The 26,108-nt window shown below is 30.8% G+C and overlaps 3 protein-coding genes and 1 long non-coding RNA gene across 10 annotated transcripts; 3 read left to right on the top strand and 1 right to left on the bottom strand.

The window, feature by feature from the left end:
• Nucleotides 1–6,835: 6,835 nt before the first annotated feature.
• On the bottom strand, nucleotides 6,836–12,942 carry LOC112790525 (uncharacterized). Of its 5 annotated transcripts, none has more exons than XM_072237760.1 (12): nucleotides 12,674–12,942; nucleotides 12,391–12,450; nucleotides 11,521–11,595; nucleotides 9,516–9,781; nucleotides 9,234–9,272; nucleotides 8,904–9,139; nucleotides 8,613–8,816; nucleotides 8,403–8,495; nucleotides 8,224–8,331; nucleotides 7,692–8,135; nucleotides 7,166–7,273; nucleotides 6,836–7,040 (listed from the first exon to the last, which is right to left on the bottom strand). In XM_072237760.1, exons 4-10 carry the CDS (start codon nucleotides 9,595–9,597, stop codon nucleotides 8,055–8,057), a joined length of 843 nt encoding a protein of 280 aa, XP_072093861.1. In that variant the 5' UTR covers nucleotides 9,598–9,781; nucleotides 11,521–11,595; nucleotides 12,391–12,450; nucleotides 12,674–12,942; the 3' UTR covers nucleotides 6,836–7,040; nucleotides 7,166–7,273; nucleotides 7,692–8,054. The 5 variants fall into 5 exon arrangements, with proteins under 5 accessions (XP_072093861.1, XP_025688768.1, XP_025688754.1 ...); XM_025832983.3 differs by having other exon boundaries at nucleotides 9,516–9,748; nucleotides 10,290–11,595; nucleotides 12,674–12,940; XM_025832969.3 differs by having other exon boundaries at nucleotides 9,516–9,748; nucleotides 12,674–12,940.
• A 1,855-nt stretch (nucleotides 12,943–14,797) lies between these two features.
• Nucleotides 14,798–15,597, top strand: LOC112783485 (uncharacterized). Its single transcript, XR_003194266.3, has 2 exons — nucleotides 14,798–14,903; nucleotides 15,314–15,597. It is a non-coding gene; the product is annotated as an uncharacterized lncRNA (long non-coding RNA).
• Nucleotides 15,598–18,830: 3,233 nt separating this feature from the next.
• Nucleotides 18,831–19,415, top strand: LOC140175381 (uncharacterized). The gene has a single exon (XM_072203564.1). It carries the CDS (start codon nucleotides 18,831–18,833, stop codon nucleotides 19,413–19,415), a length of 585 nt encoding a protein of 194 aa, XP_072059665.1.
• Nucleotides 19,416–21,656: 2,241 nt separating this feature from the next.
• LOC112790512 (pentatricopeptide repeat-containing protein At3g49710) lies at nucleotides 21,657–25,856 on the top strand. Of its 3 annotated transcripts, XR_011881126.1 has the most exons (3): nucleotides 21,663–24,119; nucleotides 24,557–25,255; nucleotides 25,557–25,856. XR_011881126.1 is itself a non-coding variant. In XM_025832954.3 (2 exons), the coding sequence occupies exon 1, from the start codon at nucleotides 21,911–21,913 to the stop codon at nucleotides 24,104–24,106; it is 2,196 nt and encodes a 731-aa protein (XP_025688739.1). In that variant the 5' UTR covers nucleotides 21,657–21,910; the 3' UTR covers nucleotides 24,107–24,119; nucleotides 24,557–25,499. The 3 variants fall into 3 exon arrangements, 1 of the variants encoding a protein (XP_025688739.1); XR_003196661.3 differs by lacking the exon at nucleotides 25,557–25,856 and having other exon boundaries at nucleotides 21,657–24,235; nucleotides 24,557–25,499; XM_025832954.3 differs by lacking the exon at nucleotides 25,557–25,856 and having other exon boundaries at nucleotides 21,657–24,119; nucleotides 24,557–25,499.
• The last annotated feature ends 252 nt before the right edge of the window (nucleotides 25,857–26,108 follow it).

The following is a 26,108-nucleotide window of genomic DNA, read 5'->3' as shown; positions in this document are numbered from 1 at the left end:
TCACTATCACAGTCTGGATCTGGACGCCATGCATGAGAGGACTCCGTTTCTTGACATGGGTGAAGAGGATTACAATCTAGACGGCTGTGTCGAGTTTCGGGTCAGCTACAAGTTTAGAAGCCGAGAGGTAGTGTTTCAGGGTGTGAAGAACTACAGTATTCGGAGGAGTGCGGAGTACCGGGTGATCGAATCGGACCGATTAAAGTATCATGTGCAGTGCCGTCAAGTTGAGAATGGGTGTCAATGGAGCCTCCGTGTGGTCATTCGGCAAAACATCGGATACTGGTAAGGTTACGTTTACTTGTACTTTTCATTACTTCTATACGATATACTAAGTAGGTGTACGACATGGCTGAAGCAATCCTGTGTTGTTGTGTTTAGGGAGGTTCAGAGAGTAGGTGGAGTGCATAGTTATCTAGCACCCACCATGTCTTAAAACCATCGTCAGTTAGACAGCAGTCTGATCTGCAGGATCATTTTGCCGTTAATTCAGTCAAACCTCTCTGTAAGTGGTTTATTTTTTTTATAGTTTTGTAATATCTTTTATTTTTATTTTTCAGAATTTTAGTAATTTATTTTGTCAAGAAAAGTTCATCTTTTATAAATATAAAAATAATTTTATTTTTTGAAGTAAATTTATTAGTATTCTAAACATTATTTATAAATAAAAATAATAGTTTATTTTAAAATATAAATATTACTTTGTTTCATAATATTTTTTTTTATGTGTTTCTTAAGGTTTTAAAATATATGAGTTTAATATAATGACGTAGTTTTTTTTATAAAAAATATAATATTAATTATGTAAATTGAAATTCGTCTTTTTCTATAAAATTAATTTAGTTTATTTACATAATTTTCTAATAGTATTTTTTGTTTTTCTTGGTGTTTTTTTTTTTGGACGGACATTATGATACAGATTGGACTAACATAACTTCTAGTCAATGTATTTCATGCATTCTTAATTAACTGTCCATTTTTAAATATTCAATTGGATTGGGAAATTGTTGAAATATATTAGGGTTATAAAAAAATAAAAATTAATTTATAAAATTATTTTTGATAATTAGAGCCCGTTTGGGAAGTAGCAGAAGCTACTTTTTTAACTTTTGGATTATAAAAAGTCACAATCTATGTGTTTGGCACTATTTTAAAAAAAACTTTTAACTTCCCGAAAAGTTAATTTGCAGCTTTTTGAAGAAGTAGAAATATATGACTTCTTGCTTCTCAAGAAGTCATTCTACCACTTACTTAAAAAAAATTAATTTTAAAACAAAAAGAATCTACTTTCCTTCTTAACTCTATGAAAAATACTGACCCTTCATCACCATTTTCACACAAGGTCTGCTAGAAGCACTGGCCTTCCACCATCATTTTCACGCAATGTTCCAAGTCTCACCATTTTTACGTAATGAAACATCTGATGGAAGTATTGATCCTCCACCACATTTTCAGACAATATCACATCTGAACAACTTACTGCATGTATTCCTTCTAAGTATTTTTTTTATCATTTTATCACTATTTTTTATTATTAAATTTGTATTCAAGTGTGGTATGAAATTTCAGTTTTAATTTTATTTTTTTCATATGTAATTTTATAGCTTATTATTATTTTCATAGTTAATTATAACAAGTTCTTGACCTCAATAAAGGAGAAGAGAGTTCTAATAGGAGTAAAAATAAAAAATAAAAACAGCAATAAAATATACATTGACACACATTTTATATTTATTTTTTATTTTCACCTACCATATCATACACAATATTAGTGATTAGGTTATGTAAAATCAACATTCAATATTGGAAAATATTTGTTATCATGGTTATTTTAATATTCATTCTCTTTTATAAAAAAAAATTTATCTTTTGCGTTATTTATCCAAACGCTACAACTTTAAAATAAGTACTTTTATAACTAAAAAACCAAATACAAAATAACTTATTTATAAGCTGCTTTTAATAAAAGTTCTTATATTTTAAACTCCTTTTCCAAAAGAACTTATTTAAGTTATTTACCCAAATTGGGCCTTGCTCTCTTTAATTACATTGTTAATTTATTTTCTCACATTAATTAATTTATTATAGGTATGTTGAAAAACTTTTAATGTTCCACTTATTAGCTATGTAAAAACAATATTATGCATTAAAAATTTAAATTTAAAGTGTACAATTAATTAAGACGAGAGTAAGTGGAATCTTCCAATTGCTAATCTGTTTCTAGTTGTCTTTCTAGTATATCTCTAACCAAAGGCTCCTACGAGAAAAATAACTTACCATTATAATAAGAGAGTCGCTCAAGACATTTAAAATATCTTTTTTTAAAAATTATTTTTTAGTAATTAAAATTTAACATATATAATCAAATAAATTAGATTATTTTTATCAAAATTAAATCGGACAAATTGATTTAGCTAAAAAATTAGTAAACTAAGTTTTGAATTGATCTAAATTAATATTTTTTTATAAAAAATAACTACAATATCTTTATTATAGAAAATGACTAAAATACTTCTATTATATATTTTTTGAGAATTCTAAATTCTAACTCTTTTTTTCTTTCTATGCCATCGTAAGGTTAGGATTTAGAATTTTTAAAATTTATATATATATATATATATATATATATATATATATAAAATAAGAGTATTTTAGTCAATATTTATAATAAGAGTATTGTAGTCAGTTTCTATAAAAAAAATATTAATTAAGATTGGTTTTAGACTTCTAGGTTTGGTTATCAATTTTTCAGTCAACTTGATTTGTCTAGTCTAATTTTAATAAAAATAACACAGTTTAATCAATTATATATATATATATATATATATATATATATATATGTATTAAAGTTTAAAAATTAGAAAACGTCTTTAAAAGAAACTGTTTTAAGCGTCTTTATCTGAGTGGCTCCCTTATAAGAATCAAAAGAGTAAAATTCAACTCGATTTTTTTTCATTTTTTCGAATGATAAAGTGATTTCTATTTTAAAAGAAAAAAGACACTTTAGTCTTTAATAATATTATTTTGGGACAGTATAAAAAAATTTATTAAATAATAATAAAAATTAATTTTATAAAAATTTTATTTATAATTTGTATGGATTTAAATTTTTTACAAAATTCTTTTCAACGATAGAACTACTATCTTCTTTCTCATCATTATCATTATAACTTTTACCATTATTTGTAAGATTTTGAATATTTGAAAATTTTAGTATGACACTACAAGAAAAAGGTCTATGGCCATGTTTTTTTCTTACCACACTTTAAAAGAGTGGCTAAAAGTAGTCAATAGTCACATTTTTATGAGGGTGGCGATTGATTATAGATTCAGTCACGTTTTTTCTTGCGACGTTTAAAAAGCGTGGCAAAAGAGGTCTATGACCACGCTTTTATGAGGATGGCAATTGATTCGAGATTTAACTACGCTTTTTTTGTCATGCTTAAAAAACATAGTCATAGAGAGAAACAGACACTCTTTTAAAGCATGGTGACAGAATTTTGTTATAGTGGCGTTTTAAAAGTGTGACATTTTATTGTAACATTTTTAGCACGCTTCAAAAGTATGGCCAAAAGGTTCCAAAAAAATTAATTTTTTGTGTGTTTGAGAGTAAGAATGCAATAACAAAACCCTTGTTCCCCACTTCCCTAACCCTAATTCACGCAGCAATGGCGTCTCCCTTTCTCCCTCATTCGAACACTCCTCTTCCATCCTTCTCACACAGACATGCAGGACGATAACAGCAGTGGTGAGTTTGTTGTCGCTCTCATGGCGTCTTCGCGAGTCCCAGCTACAGCGCTCTTCTCCTCTTCCTCCATCTTTCTCACGCAGGAGTAGTTTGCAAACCTTCCAATAAAGCTGCTAATGCCAACGAACTTCACCAACATCCAAGAAATCGCACTCAAGACAATCCCATCCGCCACCAAGATCGAGATCAAGCTCGTCCTCGAGTCCCTCTACGGCTTCGAAGTCAAGAGGGCTCAAACCCTAAACATAGAAGGGAAGAAGAAGAAGCGCAGTGGCATCCTCTTTGCAAAACCCGATTAATAGAAGTCTTATGTCACTCTCAAGACCCCTCTTTCAATCGACATGAATCTTTTCCCGCTCAAAATGGTTGAAGATGCCATGAGATTGTTGTGAAGCTTGTAAATGTACACATCAATCACGCGGACATGTCTCTGTATCTTGCTTTTGATTACGCCGAGCATGACCTTTATGTGAGTTTTATTCTAGAACATGCCCTTGTGGTGCTTACTTGAGTTGAAATAATCATTTTCAGATGTAAACTATTGATGTTTTCTCCATGAAAATGAGTGTATTATATTCATGCTCGGTGAGATAAGTTTTTGCCATATCGCCCACATATGATAAAAAAAACGTGGCAATAGGTCACTAAAAGTGTAGCGATAAAGCAATCGCCACACTTGCAGATATAATCCTTTCAAAAGCGTGGCAAAATGTTATTACCACGTTTTTTTAGCTTTTGCCACGCTTTAAAAGCGTGGTAATAGAGGTGTTTTCTTGTAGTATGAGTCACTTCTGAATAATTTATTTTATTTTCAAAAAATATTTTTATTAATGATAAAATTGTTTATTTCGCAAGGACATTGGTGTTGTTCTACTTGCATTATTGGAATATGATTGTGTGGCAAGGATATGAGTTTCTTCCCACTTGCATGATTTTAACTATGAAATGGCTACTAATTTAGCAAGGAAATGGGTTCCGTCTCACTTGCGTGATTATGATATTAATTGCTTGCTTAACAAAGATGGTGGCTTCGTCTTACTTACTCAATGTTATGTTATTATGTAAGGATGGTAATTTCGTCATACTTATCATAGTTTGATAATAATGATTAGTATGGTTTTAATAAGGATGCCGATACATAATACTCGCTTGAGGATTGAAAGGATGATTTTTTCATAAATACGTAACGCTCGTAAAGAGAACAATTTTTGAGATACAAATAGTGATATACATGTAATGTCCATTTCAAAGATGTTATCGGATTCTTGGTGATAACTGACTCACGAGTTCATGACTAAAATTAGGAATAGACATGCATTATATTGCATTTATTTGTAAATTATTTGAAATTGTTTGTTTGTTTGTGCGTATATAATTGGAAATATATGGGATTATTTGCTTGATTGCTACTGCTTAGGAATAGCCGATTCGGCATTGTAGGGAGAAGGTTGTGATGTTTCAAAAAAGAGTTTTGTTAGACGATAAACCTAAAAAGAAATAGGAGGTGACGAGGAAAATGTCCTATCACTGAAAATGAGAAAAGTATACCGTAACAAAAGTAAATTGGATAATTGTAAGAAAAGTGTGATTTAAAAAAAATAGGATGTTGAAGAGTATGAGTTTTAGGGAGTAGCAGTTGCATCCTAAAAGTTTAGAAGAACAAAAGGAATTTGAAAAAAGAAAATCATAGCATAAATCACTAAAAAGCATAAGACTAACATAAATCACTTGTCGTATGACAACATATATTTATATTTTTTATGATAATTCTAAAATTTTTTTACTAAGATTGTATGGTTTGATTCTCACCCTTTTATATTTTAATATTTTTCAGCGAAGATATGAAAAAGTTTTTGAACAATTTACTGAGTTTTAGACGTGTACTGATAATACTTTCAGAATATAAATGTTATTTAGTTTTTTTTTTTGATGTGTTATTTTAGAATTCATTCTTTTAAGAAGGACAAAAAATTATTTTATATGTTATATGTATATAAATATGCGTATAAAAAAATATATGATATATTTGTATTTATGATAATAGATGTAATTGTTTGAGTTGTATTATTTGTTGGTTTTCACTTTGTAATTAGATTTTTGGAATGTGTGTATATATAAATTTATTTCAAAGATAAATCTATTAATAATTTGAGGGTTTAAAATTCTCATAAATTATAAAATAAAATTCTCTACAAAATTAATTTTGATTATTATATATAATAAATTTTTCAACAGATAATTTCATATTGTCCCAAAATAATATTGTTAAGGACCAACATGTTTTTTTTGGACAGAAATAACATTATTATCCTTTAAAAAATAAATAGAAATTGAATTAAATCTTTACTTAATAATCAAAATTTAAAAACGTTTATAAACAAATTATATTCATAACTATAATTAAACTAGATTTATATGTATAATCAAACTATATACATTACCAAAACATAATGAATTAGTTTTGTTTTCACACTACTACATACTTGACTTTTACTAACATTTAAAAAATGTTACTAAATCATATTAAAATGTTACCTATGTATATTAGTAATATTTTAACAAATGTTAAATATACCCTATATTACTAAAGAGTTTTACTAACATTTTTTTAAAGATTTAATAACATTTAGTAAAAATGTTACAAAAGATATTCTATAGTAATATTTTGAAAAATGTTACAATAGACATTTCTTAATAACACTTAGAGAAATGTTACAATAGATATTTTTTGTAACACTTAAAAAAATGTTACCATAAATATTTTTTGTAACATTTAGAAAAATGTTACCGTAAATATTTTTTGTAACACTTAGGAAAATATTATTGTAGATATTTTTTGTAATACTTAAAAAATGTTACCATAAATATTTTTTTATAACATTTAAAGAAATGTTACCATAGATATTTTTTGTAACACTTAAAAAAATATTACCATAAATATTTCTTTTAACACTTATAAAATGTTACCATAGATCTTTAGTAATATTTTTTTAGTTCTATTATACTCTTTTTTATTTTATATTATACACAATATAAATATACTAAAATTAATTACTACAACATGAAATATTTCATTAAATATACAAATTCACAAAATGAAATTTTTATAGCCTCTTTAATCAATAATCATTGTACAAGTTTGTCTTTTTCATTAAATTCACAAATTCACAAATTCATCTTAATATTACAAGCACACCACTTTCTTCTTTTTTGATCTTTTCTTATGCTGGTCATGCTTCATTTTCTCCAATTTCAAGTCAAGAACTTCTTGAGTAAGAGAAGAACAAAAAGCCTGCAAAAAAATAACTATTTTAAGGCACCAATACCAATATTTCTACAATAAATCTCAATATGATTATTATAAAGCATGAATTATAAATGCTATTTTAAATTCTTCGATTTTAGGTATAAATATACCTGCTTCTTTTTAGGTGAAAGAATCACATTCTTCTCCCTTGTTTGAGATAATGACTTAGTATGAGATTTAAAAACATCTTCTGTTATAGTAGATGATTTACTTGGAACCTAAAATATAAGAAAAATAAAATATTATTAGACCATCCATAATATTACTAAACCACCCATAATAAGAAAGGGAAAGAAAAAATAAAGGGGCACTCAAAAGTGCATGCAGACTCTGTTTGTTTTATGGCTTTATTTTTTTAATATTCAATTCACATATTAATTTGTTAAGAAATTTTATCGTTATAATTATTGGTTATTAAATAAAATAGAAAATAATAATATTGATTCAAATTGCATGTGTTTGTAAAGTGAAGATAAAAAATAAAGAAATTAAAAACAAGATATATTAATTTGTAGATTAGTCTATACACGCTAAGATTGGTTCATTGTAGATTAAATGATTGAATACATTTAACACTATGAAAAGTAAATTTTATAAATTATTATTAAGAAAAAATGCAAAGAATGATATAAATACCTCTTTTTCAGCAGTAAAAACTTCATGATTTGCTGTTGCAGTAGCTTCTACTTCTTTCGTATTTAAAGTAGTTGACAGAAAAGAGAGATTTAGAATTTCTACTCTTGAGAGATTTTTCTGTAGTTGATTCAAAAATACATTAAATCCACACAACATCTGTGACTTCATGTCCTCCACTCTTTCTTGAAGTTTTATTTCCATCTCCTCTTGCATCTTTTGTTGTATATTCTGAATTTCTGTTTGAGCATTCTCTTTAACTTCTTTAATTAACCTCTCCGTCTCAACTTGAGATCTAGATCCCCACAAATCTGAAGCTACAACACCTCTACCATAAGTACGGACACGACCGGGTTGATCTTTTCCTTATACTTGGGAAAGTATATCATCTTGATTTGTACTTTCTAATTTTTCAGGATGTGAAACTATGGCATCCTCAAGCTCAGACTACAATCCAAAATTCAAACTACATTAATCTATGACAAAAAAAATCTATATCACAAAAAATATATATTAAAAGAAATACATATCTTACAAAAATTTTGCTTGTTCCCTCACTCATTGGTTTTCCATCTCTTGACTTGTGTGTTAAAAAGAACATGTTCACCCGAGATGGTTCTCTTCTATCAGGATTTTTCATTGCCTATTAAGAAAAAGCACAATCAACTAAAAAAATAAATACAAATAAGACAAGTGTGAACAGATTAATTCTACCTCCTCTTCACGTATTTCAGCAAATATTTTTGATCCTGTTGTATGCTGACTTGTATTCTTTGCTCTACTAGCTTTATTCTTCTTGCTTTGTTCCTTTAAAATCATAAAAATATAATTGAATAATTAAACCTAAAAATACACAAACAAGCAAAATTAGATAGTATAACTAATTATAATGTCATGAAAATTACATGCTAAGAATTAATATACCTTAATCATATCTAGACTCCAAAATTGAACAAGAATCTTCCAATGTTCAAGTGGAACAGTACGAGGACAATTCTTTATATTGTAAACTAGTGGCATGTTTTCTTTAAAATATTGATTTTTTAACCGACTTTTATATGTCCTCCAAGATGAACCTAAGGTTTTGAAAACCCACCCTTTAGCTCTTTCTCCAATGTCAAACTTTCCCTGCACCATGATGTAGTAATACTTAGTTTTTAAGATCAATAAAGAAAAAAAAAAACACCTAAGTTAAAAGAGGTAAAAGTGTAATACAATGGTAGCTTCCCACAAATCTTCCCAATTATATTTAAGTCCATGCCAACTTGTGTATGTCAATGGAGCAAGATGTGCATTTCTAACCAAAGTTCCTAAATGACTGCTTAACTTGGCTCGATTGCAACCAATTGGTTGACCATACTTATTTAATCTTATTGACAGCCGATCCTCATAGCTTAAACCATGAGTTTTAAGGCACTTTGTCGGACCCTTTTTTCTTTTGGTTGCTGGTCCTGTTATGGAAATAAAGAAATAAAAGACAATAATGTAAAAAATAATATACATTGATTATAAGTATTAAACTAAACATAAAACATAATTACTTACTATCATCATCATTAGTTTGGGGTGATGTTAAAACTGGTCCTGTTATCAAGTATTAAAAGCAAAAGTCATTTAAAAGGAAATAGATTAACTGTGACAAAATTCAAAAATTTATCTCAATTTCCTAACTTGTTTGTTTGTGTTTTTTTTTCTTTTTTAAAAAAAGAATTGGACAATAGTATTAAGGTATTATCAAATTCAAGAATAAAATACACACACAAGCAGGAAATTAAAAATAGTATTATTTTATTTCTTTCAAATCACATGAAATAAAGGCACACTTACTATCATCATTAGCATATGGTACTAAAGGTGTTTGAGAAGGGCTTGATGCAGTATCCTCTAGCTCACCAATGATATTAACCATAGAACCACCTTTCAATCATCTACTTTTCTTCACCGTTGATATTAATCGGGATTGACGAGGACCTAATCCAATTTGCTCTTCTTGTTCATAGATAATATCTCTCATTGAGATGCTTGACCTTAAAATTTTCTCTTTCTTGTTTCCCATAACACTATAACAATTATAGAAAGTGCATAAGATAAATCTGCATAAATTTAGTGAACACAAATTATTATCCATACACCAACTAACGAAGGCAGCCATAAATGGACAATTAAAAGCAAACACAGCCATAATTAAACAATTAAATAAGAAAATACCAGAAGAACAAGAACTAAATCACAGCAAAAATAAGAACTAAAATCAAGAACAAAGACCTATAATAACAGCAAAAGAGCAAGAACAAGAACTAAAAAAATTAAAAAAATCACAGCAAGACCAAGAACTGAACAACAAGTAATCAACCAAGGCAGCCATTATAAACCAACAACATAAATTAAGTGAAAGAAAATTATTCTCCAAACACCAACTAACCAAGGCAGCCAAAATTGAACAATTAACAGCAAACACAGCCATGATTGAACAATTAAATAAGAAAAACAAGAACAAGAAATCAAACCAGTAAATCATAGAAAACACAGCACGACTAAAAACTAAACAACAAGAAAAATAACTTAAATCTAAACTAAACTGAAAAATCTCATATGCTTTACATTAACATAGAACGGCTATATTGAGATTCATTCAAGCCAGCAATCAATCTGCATGTGAGACCATAAGAGTTGGTGGATTTCCTTGTTGGTAGGTATTAATAATGAGAATAAGTTACCTTCCAAAAGGGGGTTTGATAAAAAGTAGACATTTTATTTCAAAAATAAAAAAGGACAAGGAAATGAAAACTTTTAATTTGAACTGAATACTGACTAATGACTAAACTCTCACTAAGGTAACTCTTAAACAGAAGGGTTTCAAATTTTTCATAAGTCATTGATATAAATTGTAAACCTAATATGAAAAACAAAGGTGTTAAATAATAGAAAATATAAATGCAGCAAAGTGTAAGGTATAAGCAATATCCAATTACAAACTCCACACTCAAAAGTATCACTACATGGCATTGATATCATCGCTAACAAAACTAATTACAAGCCATAATATTGTGTATCTGCATACCATGAAATTTAATTTCGGCATGTTTAACTTATATTTATAATATATATGTTAACCTCTTAAATTTATTTAATGAAATGTATATATAGAAAGTAAGTAATTATAAGATATGATTTAAGCATAAAGTAAAAGTGATTAGACATTTTAAGTTTTCGTAGTTATTTTGTTCCACTTGGTTTAAGCTATGTATCCTTTGGAGATTGACAAGGGTCATTTAAACATTATATTTATATAACAATATAATTAATTCAATTCACTACATATTTGGCTCAATGGTCCCCCGAATAAGCTGCGCCATTTTGACCTTTCTTCTATTTTGGTTCCTTTCGATTGGTTAATTATATTAATGCATTTAAATATAATAAACTTTTTCTGTAGTGGGAGAGAATATAATATTGTTCATGAATATTAGGTCAGAGATATTTGAATGATCCTAGCCAGTAATTAAAATATACATTAGATTCTGAAATCTGAATGAACCACTTTAAATACAAAATAAAATAAAATATGGAACAAAAAAAAGCATGCACCGTGGAATTAAGTGGAAGATACTAGTTTGGATTGACTTTGTTATATATATGATTTACCAATGAAGTAGTATGTGTGATCATGTGTACTCAAGTAAAAGATATAGAGTTCAGGAATTCATGTTGAAAGATGTGTATGTCAAATAAAACTGCCATCATGAAAATTTTCTGCTCTGCTGTGAGACAAAACAGAACAGAAGCAACACAAGAAACATGATCAAAATGTGATGATATATAGCAATCTTGCCTCTCTATTAGTTAGCCAGCGTTTGAAGAGCTCCTCGCTGTCGATGCGAAAGCTTTGAGAAACACTCTTGAATCCCTTTAAGCAATTAAAGAAAAAAAGCAAGTGAATAAAGACTATAAGCAATCACTATAAGCAATTAAACTTCACTTAATTTCTATAGACTAATCAAATAACTAATGCCTAATTATTCAATTATCATGAATGAATGTTCTTCTGCATTCTCCTAGTATCCTATTTTTAAGAAATTGCTTTACAATTCAACTCTGAATCTAATATTTTTATGCAGAGAAGAAAAAAAAGAAGGAATGACAAGAGATATTAGTGATCAAAGCACACCTCAATATCTTAGTTCAAGCAGTTCTAGCCCTGCTTTAACATCTTCAATCATAGGATAATTCAAATGCCAAAACATATATAATACTAACACTTCATAAAATACATAAAAGCAATCGAAAAGACAAAATATGCTAACACTTCATAATATCCTCATAAGTCTCAATGAAAACAATACATGTATGCTATGATTCAGACATTAAATCAAACATGTATTGGGCAGCTACATCTAACCAACCTATGCTGCACCAAATCGAAATGTATAGAGCAAAACATAGCAATATTGGATATAAACCAGTATTATCAAAGGCAATGAAAAACTAACTGCAATATGAACTGACAATCAATGTACAGAGAAATAGCTTATCCCTCATTCCCAAAGATGCACTTATCAGTTATCAAAAACATTCTTCTGATGTTTCTTGCTTTATCAATAAGTAGCACAAAATAACAAAGAACATTGAAAGCTTCTCATAGACAAAAATGTGGTGCTAGCATCAGGTGAAAAATAGATAGATAATACAAAGTGAGACTTACAGCAGCATCAAAACTCTGAACAGCTGTGAGAGGAAAATATCGACCCCCCTTCAATTGTTTCTAAAACGCCGCACAAAAGTTTAGTAAGTATAAATTGCCAAGTATAAACATAATTTGAATTGAAGGAGCAATTAAACTCATTTATACCTAAATTCAAAACCTAAATTCAAATAAACAACTTAATTGGTGAGAAATTACATATGCATGATTCAAATCTGGATCAAAATCAGTAAGAGAAGAAAGAATCCGAAAAGAGATTTTTCTTCTCATCCATTAGACTCACCTCAAAACAGAGAATAACAAATCCAACCCTAGAATTTGTTGAAACAAGAGAGAGATTCAAAGAGCGGAGGAGCACATGTGAGGTTGAGAGCGAGAGTGCGAAGGAGAACGAGATTCGGAGTGAGATTGAGAGCGCCAGTGAGGTTGAGAGCGAGAGTGCGAAGGAGAACGAGATTCGGAGTGAGATTGAGAGCTATGACTGGTTCCCGATCTTTCTTCTATTTCGTTAGGCTAGATCTCCGTCCAAAGTGTTATAGGAATAGGTAACATTTTTTAAGATTTTTAAAAAAATTATATATATTTACTAACATTTCTAATAAAATGTTACTTTATAATATAATTTTATAATAATTACTAACACTTCAACAAATGTTAAGCAATAAATGTTACCAAATCTTCAAAATGTAGTAGTGTCATAAAAAAAATTAATTATTTTATTATGCAAAAGTTTGATTAATTACTCTTTTATAAAAGATTTGGTTATTTTAATAGTTAATTATTTTATAAAAAATATATAGAATATGTATAAATATAGACAAGTTTATAATGACTAATTCATATTACATTCACAAAGCATTTTAATTTTGATAATCAACTGCCAAAAAGAGATGGAAAGAAATTAAAATCTCTGAATATTTAATGCAATGAAAATCTATACATTTAGTCGTTTACTTAATTATTTCCAAAAGATAAGCTTTCGTCTTCGGAATCTTTTATCAGCCAATTAATGAGCATTATTTAGATAAATCCAAATAAATATTACGAAACAACTGTCACAAAATCTTATTTATCAATAAATTCCTATTTAATGATGCATATATATTTAGTGTTTAGGAAAAAATTAATTATGTTGCTATAAAAAAAAAATCATGTGACACATCTAATTATTTTTTATAACAGAAATATTTGGTAACAAAAAAAATAAGCCAAAAACAACTATAAATTTTTCATTTAACATTTATTAATTATCGCAATAATTAATGAATACTAAATAAGGTAAATTTTGGTTTTTTTTTGTCTATCTAACATTAATATTCAGAAGATAATAAAAATTCAGTTAAAACAACATAAACTTATCTTATTTAGTATTTATTAATCGTCTAATGCTAAATAAAGTAAGTTTGTATTTTTTTTCCTTCCTAACATTACCATTTTAGTAATTAAGTCCAACCAAATTAGTCTAAATTATTCACACAATATGCACGAAAATCACACACTTCTTCTTTTTATTATTCCTTTTTCTTCGCACGCATGTTCCTCTCGTGTCCTCCTTATTCTTTTATTGTTGCTGCATTCTTTTTTTATTATTTTTTCTCCTCTTTCTTCTCTTTTTGGTTTTATTACAATATTATTTTGTTTAATTTTTTTCTCTTTTCTTATTTTTATTCCTTTTAAGAATGTGAAGTTTTAAATTGAGCAGAATTTATTAAAAAGAAATATTAAAATTTTTTATTGTGACTCAAGAAATTTCTTATCCAATAAAAAGTTATCAAATACAAAAATGATATCGAAATTTCTTAACTGTGATACATAATTTCTTAATTATTAACCAATTAAAAGTTATCAGAAATAAAAATAACACATAAATTTCTTAACTATGATCCATAAAATTTCTTAATAAAAAATAATACTTAAATTTTTTAATTGTGATACAAAAAATTTGTTATCCGATTAAAAATTATTAAAAATAAAAAAAAATTTAACTGTCACACATAATTTTTTAACTGTGACACATAAAAATTTTTAATCAATTAAAAATTATTAAAAATAAAGATAACACATAAATCTCTTAACTGTGACCCATAAAATCGTTTACTAAAAAGGAAAGCATGTGTATTTAATTATTGGACTTTTTTAAAAAAATACTTGACTATCTAATATTTCTAAAAAAAATAACTATTTTATTATAATATATGTGATTATTTTATAATATCAAATTTGATTAATTTTAATATTTAATTATTTTATTAAAAATATATAAAATAATATATATAAATATATATATAATAATTAATTTAAATACTAAATTTTCACCCTCGTTATGTTGGAGTAATTTTTATTTTATTATGAAATCATGCACGACTGCCGTATATATATAGTGGCCAAACTAGAAGGTTTTGGTGCGAGTGTAACACAACCATTGAGTAGAAGTTAAATTAGTATTTTAATGATGAAATTCTTCTCCCTTTTAATCCTTTTCTTTGCATCTCTCTTGATTTGCTCATCAACCAGTAAGTTTCTTTTCTTCTCTTCCATATTATTATTGCTTTTTGCTTTTTTTTTTTCGTATTAACTACGAATTAACAACTTGCAGCATGAATATATTATAATTCACACTTATTTATAGGTGGAAATTCAGATGAAGTCGACTTCACGTGAAGTTAATATCTGAAAACTGTTGGATGAAAATTTAATCAAATCAGTCAAATCATCTAACAGCTCTTAGTATCAACTTCACGCGAAGTCGACTTCACATGAATTTTCATCTTATTTATATTATTATGTAGATAAATCATATTAAAGTTCTTGTAGTAAATCTATATACAAATTTTAGACCTTTATTGCACTACATATACATCAAATCTACCTTGGCCATATTGAAGATTATGGTATTTAATTTAATTAATTTAATTTTTTGGAGGGATGGCGACAGGTACAAAGTTATTATCAGGAACATGTAATCCGGAGAAACCTCCAATTATCCGAATTTGGTTTTGCAAAAATGAAGTATGCCAGAAAAGATGCAAAATTGAACATCCTACACAAACTGAACAACCTCGTTGCGTTGGCAGAGACACTTGTGTCTGTTGCTATCATCCATATAGTTGAGGAAATAAATCATTTTCATATGATCAAGGGGGTTTTATTGTATGGGGACAAATCCCAAATGAATAAAAAATAAATAAATTAAAGATTATTATTGTATTTGTTCGTATCGGGTTAACGATACGTATTTGAGAAAAATTGAGATTTTGAGATGGATTGTAGTGTGCTATAATAAATATGAATTTTAGTAATGTCAAAATTAACGTTTTAAAATTGTTTTTTTAGATGATTTTAGACAATAATTTTTTATAATATTAATATTAAAGTTTAATTTTTTATTATTTTATAACAACAAAATAAAATCGTTCTCTTTGATTATTTTAGAGAACAGTTTTATAATCGTTATAATGATTTACTTTTAGGCAATGAGTTTTTAATATTGTTTAAATAATTATACAAGAAACGCATAAAAATTATTGCCTAAGAATACTTATTTATAGTAAACATAAAAACTGTACATTGCCACAATTTGTTACACTTTAAAATTATTCTATTGAATGGTGTTAGACAACGATTTTTACATTGTTGCTATTGAAGTTTAATTTTTCATTATGTTATGACAATAAAACAAAACCGTTCTCTTTGACTATTTTAAAGAATGTTTTATAATCATTACAACAATTTTTTTTATCAAGCAACAATTTTCTAATGTTTAAATAATTATACAAAAGCTACCCATAAAAATCGTTCCTAAGAATACTTAATTTATAATACACATAAAAATTGTTGCCAAATTTATTACATTTTAAAATTATTCTATTAGATGATCTTAGACAACGATTTTTACATTGTTGCTCTTTAAATTTAATTTTTTATTATTTTATAGCAACAAAATAAAATAGTTTTCTCTGACTATTTTAAAAAACACTTTTATAACTGTTACAACGATTTTTTAATCAAGCAACGATTTTTTAATGTTGTTTAAATAATTATACAAAAGATAGCATAAAAACCGTTCCCTAAAAATACTTAACATATAATACACATAAAAATTATTCCTTCCAAATATAATATTTATTTTCAATTTTTTACAAAATAATTGTGAAAAAGATCTAAATTATATTATTATTCAAAATAATAATCTAAAAAGCTAATTATATAATATTTATTCCCAACCGTTAAAAATATAATTATATAATATAATTAAAATTAAAATGTAAGTAATTGTAATAAAATTTAAAAGTATAATTTAAATAATTAAAATTTTAAATTTAATTTTCTGAATAAAATAAATTAGTTAAATAATTGTATATTTTAAATTAAAATAATTATTTTAACTCATTAATAAATTAATAAATAAATATTTGATATATTTTTAAAATAATTTTATTATATTATAATTATCCTAAATTACTATTAAGAACTAATTATTTTAACAATTCCTAATAATTCTTGTATTATATTTAAATGAGATTATTAATTTGCTTGACCAAATTAATATTAGCTATTATGATCTAATAAGGAAATGCATAAAAAGAATCACTAATAGTTATTTTTCTTTCCTTCGCCCCCTCTCTTTATTAGTAAGTATTATTAGCATTAGGTTTAGTATTATATTTAATTTGTTATTTTTCTTTTCACAGAAAAATCATTACGAAGGTGAAAAAGAATTTAACCACACATTGTGAAGTTCAAATACTAAAAAGTAAAAATCACTAATTTGTTAAGATGATGGAAAAATTATTTACTATTATAATATAACAATTTTTTTTGTTTATAATTAGATATTGTTATGAGTTAGGCTCTTATTATATACTTTTAAAGTATTTTAGTTTATTTGACTTCTAAATTTTTTTTTATAAGTCACAAACATGTATAAATTTTATAGAATACGTTATAAATCAAATATTCAATTAATTTTTTTTATTGATTTGATTCAAATAGTTGGAATATTAATCTATTAACACTAAAAAATAGTTGGAATATTAATTTTAATGCAACATAAAAAAATTATCGTAAATAAAGAAATATATAACTACAAAATGTCGTTATCAAAAGTTGCAAAATACAATAGTGTTAAAACTGTTGTTAAAGACAATCTCAAAATGATAATGGTATTAAAACTGTTAAAAAAAATACCAAAGACAACACTACTTTTTTTTTTTTTTTTTTTTTGGTTTCCCACGGTATCCCCCAACCCGGCAGGTCAAGGACTAATCCGTCGCGGTACTGAGCTCCATTTAAGGGTTTGCCGCTGGCCAATGGGTTGCTGCATGCACAAGGCGGGATTCGAACCCCCGACACTTGCTTAAGCGGACTAGTGAGCTAACCACTAGACCAACCCAACTTGGTTAGACAACACTACTTTTAAACTATTATCTTTGTGAATAACAAAACTACAACAGTTTAAAACGGTTGCTTATTCAGTTATGATTTTAAACCGTTATGTCATGAAAGAGAACAATTTTAAACCGTTTTTTGTTGCCGTTGTCTTAGGTAAAATATCGTTACCTATGAGTATTAGCAACAGTCGCATATATCACAGGTAAAAAACGATTACCAAAACGTTGCCTAAAGTTTTAGAAACGATTTTTCTATCTATAATAATAATTTTCGACCGTTGCAAAAACTCTTATTGTTGTAGTTGTTAGGGATTGTATCTCTTTACCTATTTTGGAGCCCCCGCTTTATATTACTTACTAGCCATTTTGCCCATCTGGTGTAACTTGTGTTGTCGGTGTTCTCTGCATAACGTTAATAACGCATGATTTGGTATACTTGAATCCAAACTCGGAATAATTTTCCTTAATGCCATGTCAAAATTCCACTATCCAATAACTCTCGTTTTAAGAATCGTTAAAAGATTTTGGATTTCAACTCACTCAAATTTTTGTTTCCTCTTAATTTATATTTTTTGCTCAAATCTTTGTAATTTTTATTCTGATCCAAAAAACTCATATTTACCGTGTATAATTATGGAATTTACTGTCATTAGGTTATTCACCATAAACACTAACAAACTGTGATTTTACCACCAAATAGAAAACAAAATTATAATATTGAGCACTCCACCACAAAATTATCACAAAAAGAAAAGGCATAAAGAAAATTCCAACAAAATAGCAAAAAAAAAAAAACATGTAAATATGAAAATCATGAAAGTTGAAAAGTATAAAACAGACAAAAGGCTGAAGTTTAATAAAAGGTTTTTCTTAATCAACCTTTTCTCAGGTAAGAGAATTATATATTTTTAATATGTCGTAAGTTTTATTTAATATTATATTCAAGATTCTGTTCTTTTTAAATTTGTCTCTATTAGTATGGTTAATAAAAAAATGACCAAAAAAAAGAGATGGTATAGAGACAATTTTGGTGATATGGATAAAAAAATTATGAAATTTAAGGAAGAGATCAAGAAGATAGATGACATAGTAAGCAATGGGGTATATGATAGAACAGTGGAAGCAAGAAGGAAGGCGTTAGTGTCTTGTTGTGAGAGGTGGTACGTGAGGAAAGAACTGCACTGGAAACAGATGTCACGTTCACGGCTTGCGAAGGATATGGACAAAAATACCAGGTATTTTCACAACTTAGCTTCAACCAGAAGGAGGAACAGCAAGATTGATGCTTTGGTAATTGATGAAAGACTGGTAAGAAATCAAGCAAGAATAAAAATTGCTATCCGTAAGTTCTGCAGGAAATTGTATCGTCAAGAGAAGTCTCCTATGGTGGATTTTAAGGATGATCTAGTGGATATGATAGCTGAAGAGGATACTATGGCCCTAGAGGTGTTGCCGACAGTTGAAGAGATAAGAGAAGTAGTGTGGGATTGTGAAACAAATAGAGCGCCAGGAAGTGATGGGTACAATATGAATTTCATCAAGAAGTGCTGGGATGAAATTGGAACAGAGTTCACGACAGCTGTGTTAGGATTCTTTCAGACGTCTAAGCTACCGACAGACTCTAATATAACATAGGTTGCTTTGGCATCGAAATTCATTGGGGCTAAGGAGATAAAGGACATCCGACCAATAAGTATGGTTGGTTGTGTATATAAGGTGATATCGAAAGTACTGGTTAGGAGGATGAGATCAGTTATGCATGCCAGGCCTGGTTGGAGAGACTCAGAGTGCGTTTGTCAAGGGACGGAAAATACATGATGGGGCTCTTATTGCATGTGAAACGGTACATTAGCTTAAAAGGATGAAGAAAGAAGCGACAATAATCAAGCTGGACTTTCAAAAGGCCTACGATAGGGTAAAGTGGAGTTTCGTGAATATTGTTCTGCAGAAAATGGGTTTTGGACGAAGGTGGAGAGACTGGGTTATGGAGTGTGTTAGCACAACTTCTATGTCGGTATTGATAAATGGGTCACCAACAAAGCCGTTTAAGATGGAAAGAGGTTTGCTACAAGGTGATCCTCTATCACCATTCTTGTTTGTACTTGTTGTGGATGTTCTACATAGAATGATTAAAGTGGCAGTCAGGAATGGTCGGATAGCTCTGTTACTTGTTTGGAGAGACAATATAGAACTGTCACATCTCCAGTTTGCTGATAATACTGTGTTATTCTGTTCGCCAGAGGAGGAGACTATTAAAAATTACAAGAGGCTGCTTCGTAGTTTTGAGGTGATGTCGGGGCTAAGTATCAACTTTGACAAATCCAGCTTGATCTCAATTAATTGTGAACAACAGTGGGTTCGAAGTATGTGCAGCTTGTTGGGGGTGCAAGGAGGCCACTCTCCCGGTCAGATATCTTGGAATCCCCTTAGGAGCTAATCCAAGGTTAGTCAAGACTTGGAAGCTAATTATAGACAAAGTGGAAGAGAAGCTCAGCTTATGAAAATCAAAGACACTCAACAAAGCGGAGAAGCTAGTGCTTATCAAAGCAGTTCTGAATAGTCTCCCGGTATATTATCTAAGCTTATATAAGATGCCGAAAGCTGTTCAGGAGAAGCTTATTTCATTACAGAGAAGATTCTTGTGGAGTAAGGAGGATGGCAGGAAGGGGATGTCTTTGGTTAACTGGGAATTGGTCCAAGCTCCGAAAAAGCTAGGTGGGCTAGGAGTTGGTAATGCGATGCTTCGTAACACAGCTCTCCTGTTTAAGTGGTGGTGGATGTTCTCAAAAGAGGAGTGTCCGTTGTGGAAGAAGGTGGTTTGCTCCTGTAATAATCTCTCTCCTACTAAGTTATTATCTTCCCAGACATTACCCACTAGAGGGGTCAATAGAAGGATATCTGTCAGCTACAGATTAGGGAGCAACATATAAGAGACAACATGATAAATGGCTTGTCTATGGAGATTAGTGATGGCAGAAAAACCCTTTTTTGGTAAGATGTCTGGCTAAGTGGTGGTCCTCTAAAGGAAAGGTTTCCAAGGCTTTTCTCGGTTTCAGACCAAAAAAGATCTGTCATAGGGAACTGTGGTTTCTAGGATGGGTTAGAGTGGATTTGGAACTTCCACTGGAGGCGTGAGCTCTTCTAATGGGAGTTGGAACTGGTGAATCAATTACATGATACTTTGAGACCAGTTAAACTAGCTTTTGATAGAGAGGATAGAGTTGTCTGGAAGTTTGATATGCAAGGCGTTTTTTCTACTAACTCATTTGTGCAGGTCTTGCAGGTGAAAACACTACTGGAAGAGGTAACAAGCTATAGCTACACGAATACTATTTGGAAAGGATTAGTCCCCCAAGAGTGGAGTTGTTTGCCTGGTTCGTTTTGATAGGTAGGTTGAACACAAAGGAAAGGTTATGTCGTCTCGGAATTGTTAACCAGGATGATAATGTGTGCGTATTATGTAATCATGATGTGAAATATGTTCACCAACTGTTTCTTGGCTGTAAATTTACCTGACAGGTGTGGTGCGCTTGGCTATCTGATTTTGGCAGAAAATGGTATGTTCCAAGTACCCTCAAAGAACACTTTGAAAGTTGGACAGGTGCTACGGGTAGAAAGGAGGAACGCAAGGTGTGGTTTATAAATTTCTTTGTCATTGTATGAAACGTCTAGCTGGAAAGGAACAGGAGGCTGTTTCAGAATAAAAGTAAAGGTGTTGAAGACATCATCAGCATGACTCGATTTAACTACAAAGAGTGGAAGTGTGAAGATTCTTTTTGTTATTGATGGCAATGCCGGAAATGACATTGAGATCCTTATTCGCTCTAACAAGTTACTAGGTGAATATAACTTGCGTTGTTTTATTTTATTTTATTTGTTGTTGTCTCTGCTTTGTGCTCCAGGTTCGTGTTGAGCTTCTTTGTTTCATATATATATATATATATATTGCAAAAGTAAAGGTTTCTACAATGCTGGAATGCTTTCACACACACACACTTAACGTGTAGCATTCTCAGGAATAGGAATACTTATCTTGTAATTTTTATTGTTGATATAAATTTGTTAATGTTGGTGCTGCCGTAAGTGAAAATTTTCTATAAATATGTGTGAAGAAGGGAAGCTGGACACTGATGCTTGTCTTCAACTACCACTCATGGCAACTACTAAACCCTCACACCTTCCGGAACCTTCTCAAAGCATGCATATCGGAAAGAAACCTTTTAGCAGGGAAAGCCCTTCACGCACTCTTCTTCAAATCCCACAACAACAACAATGATAACATTACCACCTACCTCTCTAACCATTTCACCATTCTCTATTCCAAATGCGGCACTCTACGCAATGCCAGAACTGCATTTGACCTCACTGAACACCCCAATGTGTTCTCCTACAATGCCATCATCAATGCCTATGCCAAACACTCCCTTCCCCACATTGCCCGCCAGCTGTTCGACCAAATTCCCCAACCGGACCTTGTTTCCTACAACACCCTCATTAGTGCTTATGCCGAGCGCGGCGACTGTGAACAGGCACTGGGCTTGCTCCGGGTGGTCAGAGAGAAGTGCCTTGCCATCGACGGGTTCACCCTCTCCGGCGTCATAGATGCTTGCTGCGGCCGTGGTGTGGGGTTGATCAGGCAGCTACATTGCTTCGTGGTGATGGGTGGGTTTGATTCTTATGCTTCTGTTAACAATGCCATCCTCACGAGTTATAGCAAGGAGGGATTCTTGGGTGAGGCGAAACGGGTGTTTCATGAGATGGGGGTTGGTGGGAGGGATGAGGTTTCTTGGAACTCGATGATAGTGGCTTGCGGGCAACACCGTGAGGGATCGGATGCGCTGGCACTGTTCTGTGAGATGGTTATGATGGGATTGGAGGTTGACATGTTCACTATGGCTAGTGTGTTGACTGCCTTTACTTCCCTCAAGGATTTGGCAGGGGGGATGCAGTTTCATGCTAAGATGATTAAAAGTGGATTCCACAGGAATACTCATGTAGGTAGTGGTTTGATTGACTTGTACTCTAAGTGTGCAGGGGGTATGTTAGAGTGCAGGAAGGTGTTTGAAGAGATTACTGCACCAGATTTGGTTCTATGGAACACAATGATTTCTGGATATTCCCAGAATGAGGACTTGTCTGAGGATGCCCTCTGTTGTTTTCGCAAGATGCAGCGTGTTGGCTTTCGTCCGGATGATTGTAGTTTCGTGTGTGTGGTTAGTGCTTGCTCTAATTTACCTCCCTCAGTAGGAAATCAAGTTCACGCGTTGACAATCAAATCCGACATCCTTTATAATCGTGTTTCGGTGAATAATGCTCTTGTTGCAATGTATTCTAAATGTGGGAATCTTCAGGATGCGAGAAAGATTTTTGATACTATGCCAGAACACAACACGGTATCACTGAATTCAATGATAGCAGGTTACGCACAGCATGGTCTTGAGGCTGAGTCACTATGGCTTTTTGAACTGATGCTGCAAAAGGATATTGCCCCAAATAACATAACCTTCATATCTGTTCTTTCTGCATGCGCACACACAGGGAAAGTTGAGGAAGGTCAGAAATATTTCAATATGATGAAGGAGAAGTTTGGGTTTGAACCAGAGGCAGAACATTATTCATGCATGATAGATCTTTTGGGTCGTGCGGGCAAACTCAAGGAAGCCGAGAGGATTATTGAGACGATGCCATTTAATCCTGGCTCTATTGAATGGGCTGCTTTACTTGGAGCATGTAAGAAACATGGAAATGTGGATCTTGCAGTGAAAGCAGCCAGTGAGTTTGTCCGGATTGAACCTTATAGTGCTGTTCCATACGTGGTACTTTCTAATATGTATGCCAGTGCTGGCAGATGGGAAGAGGCTGCAACGCTTAAGAAGCTGATGCGTGAAAGGGGAGTGAAGAAGACACCGGGTTGTAGCTGGATTGAGATAGATAAGAAAGTGCATGTCTTCGTGGCTGAAGATACTTCACATCCAATGATAAATAAGATTCATGAGTATATGGGAGAGATGTTAAAGAAGTTGAAACAAGCAGGTTATGTTCCTGATATAAGATGGGCATTGATGAAAGATGAAGAAGCAGTAACGGCAGAAGAGAAGGAAAGAAAGTTATTGTATCATAGTGAGAAACTGGCTGTTGCATTTGGCTTGATCTGTACTGAAGAAGGGGTGCCAATACTGGTTGTGAAGAACCTAAGAATTTGTGGTGATTGCCACAACGCCATAAAAATTATTTCAGCCATTTCTGGTAGGGAAATCACTGTTAGAGATACTCACAGGTTTCATTGCTTTAAAGAAGGACAATGTTCATGCAGAGATTATTGGTGATAATATATCAAAGGTGCTACACTGCTACTTTACCAGGAATTTGAGTTGTGCTACCATGACTTATAGATCTACTAAGCAGCCAAGCTAAACTGAATGTTTGCAGGGTTACTTGCAGATTCCTACTAAAGAGTTAGTTTGAACCAAGTTCTCTTGTCAATTTAGAGCTATCTCAATTTTGAACTCTTGTTTTATTAAGCCATTTTTTGTCTTAAATATTCCACCCCCTTCGTTTTCAGATACTGTGTCCACACCTTAGATATAGAGTCTTCAAATACAAATTCTGCCAGAAGAATATGAGATTAAAAAGAAAAAAGAAAAACGTTGCCTTGGTTTAACAAAGCACAACTCTGAAATCTTATTAGTAATATTGAAGCATATTATGATTTTTTCTTTGGTAACTTGCACTAAGCATTCATCATAAAGCTTGGTCACTGAATTTGATGATTGCAGGTTGTCCACAAGATGGTCTTGAAACTGAACTGTGGCAGCTTCTCAAACTGACGCTGCAAAAGGATATTTTCTCTAAAAACATAACCTTCATATATGTTCATACACATGTTGGGTGGTGCAACCAAAGCATCCAATGAATTCCTACAGCAGGAACCTTATAAGGCTGCTCCCTATGGGATCCTTTAGAATATGCAAGCTAATGCTGGTGAATTAGGAAGAGGCCTACAACTCTTAAAGAAATACTGCAAAATAATTATCATTGACATACCCCAGTGATGGACTTCAAAGAATGGAAGAAAAATGATTATCATCCGAGAGTCCAAATAATCATAGCCTGCTTTCTGATTAAAACCTTGAGCCTCAAGTCTCGCCTTGTGGCACTCAATGTTGCCGTCTAGATTAAATTTCACCTTGAACCCCCATTTGCAACCGATAGTAAGTTTACCATGAGTCAGTGAAGTAATAGTCCAAATCCTGTTCTTCTTGAGGGTGAGTAACTCCACACTGGTTGCATTTCTCCAACACTCATGCACAACATCTTGTTGATACGTCCTTGGCTTCAAGGTTGTGGTTATTGCCAGGGAAAAAGCTCTATTGGTGCGAGACAGCTTCCCCAATCCACAATGTGATGCAAACCGTATCTCTCTCCACATGATTGGTAGCTAGAACTCCCTGTCCGAAGCAGCATGCAATGATTAGGTGAGTACGAAGATATGAAGAATCATAAAGAAAAGGGTTCAAAGTCATCAAAATTAGAACCAACAGTAGGTGTAAAAGATGGCAAAATACCCTTTGCATGTTCAGCAATTAATTTATAAGACAATACAATGCTCATAAAATTCAACATTTCTAGACAAATATAATTCCCTTTTATTGAGATCAAACAATGTATACCCCGTTGTACTTTATGAGAGATGATAAATGTGCCTTAACTTGAGTCTATGCAATTGTGTGGCTTTGATTTTTCTCTCAGTTTTAGCATTTACCTATCTGTATGCAGCTTGAGCTACAGTATGCAGCTGAAAGCAATAAGCTGCACCCACCTCATGAGTATGTCCCATGGGTAGTTGTGGATGGAGAACCACTCCCAGGTTAGTTTATAATTTTACAAATTCGTTCTTCACTATTCGAAAAAAGAGTTGACAAATTAGTCTTTCTATTCAAAATATATACATTATAATGTGTCTAGTAGAGGTATGGTGAGGGACAAATCCATCCAGTTAGTGATAAATTCCTTATTGTCCCTTATGCTTTGAACAATTTCACTATAGACATGATACATGATAGAGTTTAATGGATAGCCTAGAAAAAAAAAATACTTTTCTTAGCTCTTTTATCAAACTTCTTTCTATCATGAGCTAATGTCAATGCATATGCCAAGCAACCAAACACTAATATCTGCATCTTTACCAAATAGTAAAGCAAAGGGTGTCTGATTTTTCAAATTAGGAGTGGGCAACCTATCTATTATATGAACAGCTTGTCCAACTGCAAAGCTTCAAAAGGTTTTTGGTAAACAAGATTGAAACATTAGAGCTCTTGTAACATTAAG

This window comes from Arachis hypogaea, chromosome 1, assembly GCF_003086295.3.
Source record: "Arachis hypogaea cultivar Tifrunner chromosome 1, arahy.Tifrunner.gnm2.J5K5, whole genome shotgun sequence".
NCBI lineage: Eukaryota > Viridiplantae > Streptophyta > Magnoliopsida > Fabales > Fabaceae > Arachis > Arachis hypogaea.
The sequence above is the reverse complement of the archived record's forward strand: the minus strand, read 5'-3'. Positions and strand labels throughout refer to the sequence as shown.

What these genes read in the sequence shown, in the direction of transcription:
- LOC112790525 (XM_072237760.1), bottom strand. Translation starts at nt 9,597, where the DNA reads ATGGTTAATATCATTGGTGAGCTAGAGGATACTGCATCAAGCCCTTCT. An exon ending in CCAAACTAATGATGATGATA is followed by an intron (nt 9,140 to 9,233) that starts GTAAGTAATTAT and finishes TTTCCATAACAG; the next exon opens with GACCAGCAACCAAAAGAAAA. An exon ending in CTGAAATACGTGAAGAGGAG is followed by an intron (nt 8,332 to 8,402) that starts GTAGAATTAATC and finishes TTTTCTTAATAG; the next exon opens with GCAATGAAAAATCCTGATAG.
- LOC140175381 (XM_072203564.1), top strand. Translation starts at nt 18,831, where the DNA reads ATGAAATTTAAGGAAGAGATCAAGAAGATAGATGACATAGTAAGCAAT.
- LOC112790512 (XM_025832954.3), top strand. Translation starts at nt 21,911, where the DNA reads ATGCTTGTCTTCAACTACCACTCATGGCAACTACTAAACCCTCACACC.